The 7,513-nt window shown below is 46.2% G+C and overlaps 3 protein-coding genes and 1 long non-coding RNA gene across 4 annotated transcripts in view; 3 read left to right on the top strand and 1 right to left on the bottom strand.

The window, feature by feature from the left end:
• The window catches only part of LOC142903286 (uncharacterized), a 153,891-nt gene that overhangs the window by 116,501 nt on the left and 29,877 nt on the right, over positions 1–7,513 (top strand). The gene's annotated exons all lie outside the window — the stretch shown is intronic.
• Positions 1–7,513, top strand: part of ddt (D-dopachrome tautomerase) — a 76,398-nt gene that overhangs the window by 67,013 nt on the left and 1,872 nt on the right. The window contains exon 2 of the mRNA XM_076048834.1: positions 6,620–6,764. Coding sequence (XP_075904949.1) covers positions 6,657–6,764 — 108 coding nt within the window. The 5' untranslated portion in view covers positions 6,620–6,656. The remainder of the gene's footprint in view (positions 1–6,619; positions 6,765–7,513) is intronic.
• Positions 476–3,152, bottom strand: LOC142903262 (uncharacterized). The gene is made up of 3 exons (XM_076048810.1): positions 2,601–3,152; positions 1,849–1,979; positions 476–1,708 (listed from the first exon to the last, which is right to left on the bottom strand). Exons 1-3 carry the CDS (start codon positions 2,881–2,883, stop codon positions 914–916), a joined length of 1,209 nt encoding a protein of 402 aa, XP_075904925.1. The 5' UTR covers positions 2,884–3,152; the 3' UTR covers positions 476–913.
• Positions 3,565–5,863, top strand: chchd10 (coiled-coil-helix-coiled-coil-helix domain containing 10). Its single transcript, XM_076048828.1, has 4 exons — positions 3,565–3,828; positions 4,752–4,989; positions 5,295–5,436; positions 5,626–5,863. The coding sequence occupies exons 1-4, from the start codon at positions 3,791–3,793 to the stop codon at positions 5,643–5,645; spliced, it is 438 nt and encodes a 145-aa protein (XP_075904943.1). The 5' UTR covers positions 3,565–3,790; the 3' UTR covers positions 5,646–5,863.

Raw genomic sequence — 7,513 nt, 5'->3', positions numbered from 1 at the left:
TGGGTACATCCATCGTTTGTAATCAAAACTCGCAAACATCGATATCAGCTTGAACGTGTGCAACTACATACACATGTGCAATAAATACACACTGCAATTTTTTTATTAATGTGTCATCACACATTTCTCATACTTTCTATATGGTTTTGAACCCAAGTGCAGGTCTGTTTACAGGGTATAACTGCAATCATGACCATTTTTGCACAAGCATGTGTATGCACTTGCTTGCCCATAAACTTATTTTCTCCAAGTTTAATAATTTGTGGGGGCAGCTTCTGATCTTTACGACAATATAAATGTTTAGTGAATGAAAACACAACAGTTTTTCATTTTCAATGACAATCTAAAATTATATGTTCTTCTTTTTATCATTATTATTAGTATTTACCTCCATGCCAATGGCTCGTAGTTAGTGGGACAATTCATTTCCTAAAAATTGAAAAGATTCATTGATTCATGAAAGGACAGACTGACGTATGAATGTAACCAACTGGATCACTTTTTATTGGATCACAGCTCACCCAGAACTGACATGGACAACAAAAAAAACTCTATAGAAGACGAAGGTGCATTTTTTATACGAGATGCTGACGTCAGCAGAGCACCAAACCCTTTTCACGCAGACGCTGAGTAATTTGAGACGCTGAGCAATTTGACTCTGAAAGGTCAAACGATATTTGAAAGGTCAAACGATAGGACCAGAGCATTTCGCTCGCTGCTACAAATGTATCAAAGTTCGGTAGTCAGTCCTAACTGGCAGGCTGCTTTTGGTTTGACTTTAAACTGGAGCTGTGAAGGTCAAAAAGTCAGGTGTGTTCTTTATTTTTTGACCATCAACATTTTCTTGCAGACCTGTGTCTGCAAGACTTCCACACTTCCCCGCCAGGGTCGAGTCAGGTTGGGTCTTTGGGAATCAGTGCTGCATCTTCTGGTGCCTTTTCAGGTTGCTGGGGTGCGAGAAGTGACGGTTGCAGACGGAGCATCTAAAGGGCCTCTCGCCCGTATGCACGTTGCCGTGGATGTCCAGCTGGCTCTGGCACACAAAGCTCTTGCCACAGAGCTTGCAGGTGTAAGGCTTCTCCCGGGTATGCCGGGCCAGGTGCTTCTGCAGGTCCGACTCCAGGAAGAAGCGCTTGGTACAGCTGGTGCAGCCGTACGGCCGTTCCATGGTGACAGCCTGATAGAAGGCCATGTGGAAGTGGTTGTTGGGTGGGGCCAGAGCTGCGGTAGCGGGCGGCGCCTGGCTGGAGGAGATGGTGCCTGTGGACCCACCATGGCCAGAAGCTCCTGGTCGGTCAGGAGACGCCTCTCGGGTCTTGGCTGGCTCCAGTCCAGAACGCTGACCCACGCTATTGTCTGCCTCATTGTTCAGGCCCATCCCTCCGTCGATGACAATCACGTCCAAAAGAGAGGGTTCAAACATGTCCCTGCAAGCTGGACCATCCAGGGGAGGCGGCACGGTTGCGGCTCTTCTGACATCACTTCCTGTTTGCACCACCTGGGTGGTGAGGTCCAGTCTTTGGTCTTTATCAGCTGCACTGTCGCCGATTAAGGCAAGGACGTCTGGTACCATGACCTCCACAGTGCTACAACGATCAGTAGGCCCCGCGTCGCTGCAGGTGTCTGCTGCCATCTGGTGGGTTGCACTGTCAGTTGCACCCTCCACCTTAACAATGCGGAGTTCGACGTCGTCCTCAGGTTCAACAGGCTAAAAGGAAAGAACAGTTCGTTTTTTGTTATTATTTGTTAACAACTTAAAAATATGTTTAACAATGGATAAAAAAAAAACAACTGATTTGAGTTTATAAGAATATAAACCATTAGACATGACAGGTGTAGCTGTGGTACCTCTGACTTGGTGGTGGTGACTACCTCCTGGTCAGGGTCCTGGTCCAGGACAATGTGCTGATTCTTCTTCACAGATTGCTGAGTCACTGGACCTCGGTTCAGGAACCTGGTCCGGGCTTGCTGCAGCAGCCCTTGGAGCAGATAAAGAAGTCGCCATGTGATTCTAAAATAATCTGGAGACCAATTCCAGTTTTCCTTTTCACTGCCAACTGGCAGTTGCTGTTCAGCAGTCACACACCATGATCTGGTGCGAGAGCAGAAGGAAAATACAGCACATCACAAACAGGGTTAATAAAGCTGTGCGAAGTTATGTTACTGTGAGTCTAAATACAACTGAGAGCCACTGAAACATTGCAGACAACAAACAGTATGGCTTTTATCAAAAAGAGGACCATCAATCATCCAAATGATATTACATTATGACACACTACGTATTCTCTGTAACTTTTAAGTGCCCCTCCCTTCCCCCCACATCCCTCGGTTTCAAGTGTGGTCGTGGAAAAAAATCTCACCCTTGACTCTGGCCACCCACCTCACCTACTGACTGTACCTGTGGGACTGGGAGGAGTATTAGGGCCACACCAAAGTGTTACTCTTTTTTAACCCCCATCATTTGTTATTGACTGTATTGCTTAGAAATATTTAGCTGCTGTACAGAGTTTCTAGGGTTCTCATTGGCTATACCCCAAGATAAGTTTTCCACTGGCAGGACGATGAAGTTGTGTTATGCCTACGCGGCGGGTTCCACCTACCGGCCGGCGGCTCCCTGCTCTGCCGGCTGAGGAGGCGCACCGACGGGAAGCGACCGCCGGCGGAGCCGCCCTCGGCGCCCCGCAGCCTCTCGCTCCGGTAACGGGCCACCTGCAGCTCCAACAGCTTGATCTTCCTCCTCAGCACCTCCTTCTCCTTCTGGCTACGGGACATCTCCAGCTGGACCACCGCGTAGCCGTCGTCCACAACTTTGCAGATCTCAGCCACGGCAGCGTTGGCCAGGACCTCCATAATGGAGGCGACATGGGAGTGGACGTCCGTCATCCTTACTCAGAATTGAGCGGAAAAAACAACAACACAACAGAAGCACCGTGACCCGAAAACACGGCCAGCTGGAAGAGCAGGGGAGGGGGGATCCGAGTGGTCCAGGCTTCTTCGTGGATCAGCAGAATCATCCAGCGTATTCGCCCCAGCAGAAATGAGTCGTATAATAATAACACAATATAGACAACAGCGCCACCTGTGTTGGAGACCCGAATTTAGACGTTACAATTAATTTTGACAGTTGTTCCCGTTCATTACCGTCACTTGAAATGTTTGTGAATAATGACACACTTTCCGTGCCCTGCAGATAAAAATTACTTGATTGAAATTATTATATCTTCAAGGTCCGCATACGTTTAAAGAAATATTTATTTAAAAAAAAAAAATCCCCGGATTTTCCTGTTTTTATTTTTTGTCTAATCCGTTAAGCTCTAAATACGAATTTATCAATAGGGGGGGAAAGTCTAATTACAGCAGCATTTAAAGTGCAGGAGATGGGGGAAATCGTCATTAAAGGCCGGGTAAGAAAAACTGATACCTTTTATTTTTCTTGAGACGAAAACAGTTAGTATTAACCCATGACCACTAGGTGGCGACTGGACTGTCAGAAATGTCAAATACCAACGAAGAAGAAAGGGTGGCCGTGTTCCTGCACTATGACAAGCCAATGACAACAGCCGGTTGCGTCCCACTGGCTAATCAGGGCTCTCCTCTCAGTCGGCCGCAAGACCGAACAAAGTCAGTGGCAGACGGGCAGCACGTGACATGAGCCGGCGGCTCCTGGTCCTCGTCGGAGGTTTTCTGGGGCTTTAGTTTTCTCTGCAGAAGCGACCTGAAGGCTGTCGGAGCCTCTCTAAAAAAAAATAACTGCCCACCGTCACGCTAAAGTCCACTTCCGGTTCTGCCAATGGTGAGAGGAAGCCGCAGCCGTCCTCCGGCGGCCAGGTAACAACACACGTCGACAAACAGAAAGTTTCAGAACAGCGTCCGAAAGGCTCGTGTTTCTGTCCGCGCGTCCCGGTGACACCTTGGTCGCGTGTACCGGAAGTCCATGCTTGCATCATGCATATGTTCGAGTCAAGGAGGCTGCGGTCAGTTTTGGGGGGGTCACGGCAAGGTCACCAGGAACGAAGTCGACAATTCTCGAAAAGTCCGTGGAGGGAAAGAATCACCTGACCCTCTCCAGTCAAAGAGTGACGTGTCTTTTTAAAAAGTAAAGTAGTAAAAAAAAAAAAAAAAAAATAGTTTGCCACGATGGTTTGAAGATATAGCGGACTTGCATTGGCTTGATGTGAAGAGTAAAGAATCTCAACGTGTTTAGTTACTGACTTTACTTTACCATAAACAACATAACAATTAACTTGAAATTTCGATTGAATAATCAGTCAAAATTTCAATCAGTATGAATACTGGGGTGGGGGGTGGAGAGCTTTAAAGGTGAGGAGGAGTATTTTGAAGCAGATGCGGTGTTTGATGGGGAGCCAGTGAAGAGACTGCAGAATAGGAGTGATGTGATCGCGGGACCTGGTGTGAGTGAGGAGGCGGTCAGCAGAGTTCTGAACCATTTGGAGTTTATGGAGGGATAAACTCTCTCCATAAATGTTGAAAATGTTACTGGCAGTACCAGTATTTATTTTTTGTTGTTTTTGCTGTTTGGAAGTCTACATCATCAGTGCAACACTCCTGCAGGTCGACACTGGAGGAGAATTACACAACTGTTACACAACTTTTGACAGATCCTTCATGTTTCAGCTTTTTAGCTGTAAAGTAAAGTATTTTCTCTTGCCTGATTGTGTTATTGACTTTTTTTCTGATTGCCCCAAACCTCTGATTCACATCAAGTCGTTGTGGTTGTTTTGCCTGTCTAGCCCTGCACCTCCTGCACACCCGCCGCCTCCTGCACACCCACCTCCCTCTGCCTTGGCCCCGCCCCCGGCGCCGTCCCAGGGTCCGGGCCTCATGGCTCAGATGGCCACCACCGCCGCTGGCGTGGCTGTGGGCTCGGCCGTGGGCCACGTCATGGGCAGCGCTCTGACTGGAGCGTTCAGCGGCGGAAGCAGCAGTAGCAGCAGCAGCAGCCCGGAGCCAGCCAGGCCAACCTACCAGGTACACAGATAGAACCTCCCTAGACTTCAGGGAGTCTGATAGGTCATCGTAACAGAGCTACTACTGGCTGAGGGGTTTACAACACCTGAGGAAACCTTTGACTTCCAAAAAAAATGATCATACAAATTACATTTGGCTGCCCTCTCGAGGTACAAAACATAAATTATGGCTCTTGCATTTATCTATAGATCATTTTGTACAACAGACAGACAGTGTGATATACAACAGTATATTAAAAAAAAAGAAAAAGAAACCTATAGACTAAAATTGTCACGTCTGAACATCCACTCCCTGTCTGCTTCCAGGAGCCTCCTCGTCCTGCTCCGTCCCAGCCGGGCCCCTGTCACTTTGAGGTGCGACAGTTCCTGGACTGCGCCACCAGTCAGACTGACTTAACTTTGTGTGAAGGCTTCAGCGAGGCCCTGAAACAGTGCAAACACTCTCACGGTGAGCAACTGATGGTACAGAATACTGAGCTGTCTCATATATTTGGCCTTTTATTTCCAAACTGCCTATGACTTTTCTTCAGTATGTTTTTTTTTGTTTTTTTTAATGAGACACTTTTAAATAGGCTTAAAAAAATGACAAGTTTAGATTATAAATGTGTGCGTTTGTGTTGTTTTTTTCTTCCTGTAGGTGTGACGTCGCTGGTGTGAAGACTTTGGTGCCAGCTAGTAGACTATGTTCATCATCACTGACATTTATTTAAACAACACAACGCAGAAAGTGTTACATACTGTTGTGAGTCTGTCGATTGTGTTTCTGTTGCTGACTGACTGACTGACTGACTGACTGACAGCCTGGTGACCCTGGAAATATGTTTTGCTTATTGTACAGTAATAAACCTTCAATAAACAGCTGCTATCCACATGCACATACGCCTTTTCATTGTTCTTTGTCTTTGTTGCCTATTGTCATACTGGACAACTGAACAACATAATACCCATAATAACACCCATAGTGGGTGTCACCGCACAAAATCCACCTCATAGAGTATGAATTCTAGAACAGTAAATGTATAGAGGGCAATATCAAAGCAATACGATGTAATACACTTATTATAGTTCATATTTTAATTAGTGTGTTGGGTGAGCAAAACATTTTTATTTTTTTTTTAAAGATTAACATAACCATTTTTATAAATCTAATGATTAGTTCTTTGATTACTAAACGATTTTTTTTTTCCAATTATTGATTATTTTACCATTATTTGGTCAACGCAGCAATTTGCACATTGGGAATGTCAAAAAGAAAATCATGTACCTTTTAGTTGTAGTAACCAAAGTCAACCAAATCACCAACGGAGGGCGCTCGGTGGTCTCGCTGACCAGACAGAATCGGAAATGTTTGACTGTCCAGTCAGCCGTAGATCCGGGCATTCCTTTCAAAATAAAATCACTAAAAATAAAAATAAAAAATCACGGCAACACAACACCAACAACAACTCCTTGGTCCCTTATGTCACGCAGTTGTTAAATATTATTTATACACAATAAATACAGACATCTTGAATTCAACACTTTTTGTGCACTAAATTCGATTGATCGGGACCTAGACACGTGTATTTTGACGTCACATCAGCAGGAAGTCGGCTGTATCGGAACGTGTCGCCTCTCCACCTCTCCTGCAGCTTCTGTTCCAGAACCAGCAGAACCAGCGCTCCTACGATGCCTTTCGTCGAGGTTCAGACCAACTTGGCGGGCAGCCGCTTCTCGGAGGATTTCCTGAGGAAGCTGAGCTCCTGTGTGGCGGCCACGCTGGGGAAACCCGACGAGGTGAGAGTATCCGGACACCGGAGAGTCTCGTTCCGGTCCAGTCCCGTTCGGTTCCGCCAGTGTGTCCTGGTGTTGAACCAGCTTTTTCTCGTAGCCAGTCACTGTCTGTTAATTTCCCCCCCAAACCAATAACTGAAGGAAAATCTCCGGTGACGTCAGCCAATCGACGGGCAGCCTGAACTTTGCCCCTCGCGCCCCTGGAAAGGCAGTGATTTTTATTGGCTTGTCGGTCGCCTACTCTGCACGAGGCCGTAGGAAAGGCACATGGCTTGTGATATTTATTCATTCATCATTTTAAACTGGTACTAAACACTTCTGATAGGAACGTGCATCTGGGTCTCAGGGTTTGTGTTGTGACACACAATGTACATACATTTTCCGTTTCCTAATTTATTCATTTTCTTAATCTGTTTTCCTATTTTCCTTGTCTTTTCTTTGCATGCCCAGAAACACCAGAGTCAAATTCCTGGTATGTTTACACATACCTGGCAATACAATCGGATTCTGATATGGTGAATGTTGTGAAATTCAGTTTAAATGGCAAATTACGCATTTAAAAAAATCTGCAGAAGCCTGGCCGGTTGGTTTGAGGAGTGACTGGTTGTTTAAAGCGGTAAAAGTTGTTGGATTGTGCTTGTTGCTGGTTCTGAAGCCTGACGGCGGCACTGCACCGCTTAAAACTGGCTGTGATGTGATGAAACACTGTCAGAGGCCGACTCTGAGGGAAGCAACACAGCCAGTCGCACTGC

Source organism: Nelusetta ayraudi, unplaced genomic scaffold (genome assembly GCF_046127955.1).
Source record: "Nelusetta ayraudi isolate G7.1 ecotype Tasmania unplaced genomic scaffold, CSIRO-AGI_Nayr_v1 ptg000109l, whole genome shotgun sequence".
Classification (NCBI taxonomy): Eukaryota; Metazoa; Chordata; class Actinopteri; order Tetraodontiformes; family Monacanthidae; genus Nelusetta; species Nelusetta ayraudi.
The sequence above is the reverse complement of the archived record's forward strand: the minus strand, read 5'-3'. Positions and strand labels throughout refer to the sequence as shown.

What these genes read in the sequence shown, in the direction of transcription:
- chchd10 (XM_076048828.1), top strand. Translation starts at nt 3,791, where the DNA reads ATGGTGAGAGGAAGCCGCAGCCGTCCTCCGGCGGCCAG. An exon ending in AGCCGTCCTCCGGCGGCCAG is followed by an intron (nt 3,829 to 4,751) that starts GTAACAACACAC and finishes TTGCCTGTCTAG; the next exon opens with CCCTGCACCTCCTGCACACC. An exon ending in CAGCCAGGCCAACCTACCAG is followed by an intron (nt 4,990 to 5,294) that starts GTACACAGATAG and finishes GTCTGCTTCCAG; the next exon opens with GAGCCTCCTCGTCCTGCTCC.
- LOC142903262 (XM_076048810.1), bottom strand. Translation starts at nt 2,883, where the DNA reads ATGACGGACGTCCACTCCCATGTCGCCTCCATTATGGAGGTCCTGGCC. An exon ending in GAGCAGGGAGCCGCCGGCCG is followed by an intron (nt 1,980 to 2,600) that starts GTAGGTGGAACC and finishes ATCTGCTCCAAG; the next exon opens with GGCTGCTGCAGCAAGCCCGG. An exon ending in TCACCACCACCAAGTCAGAG is followed by an intron (nt 1,709 to 1,848) that starts GTACCACAGCTA and finishes CTTTCCTTTTAG; the next exon opens with CCTGTTGAACCTGAGGACGA.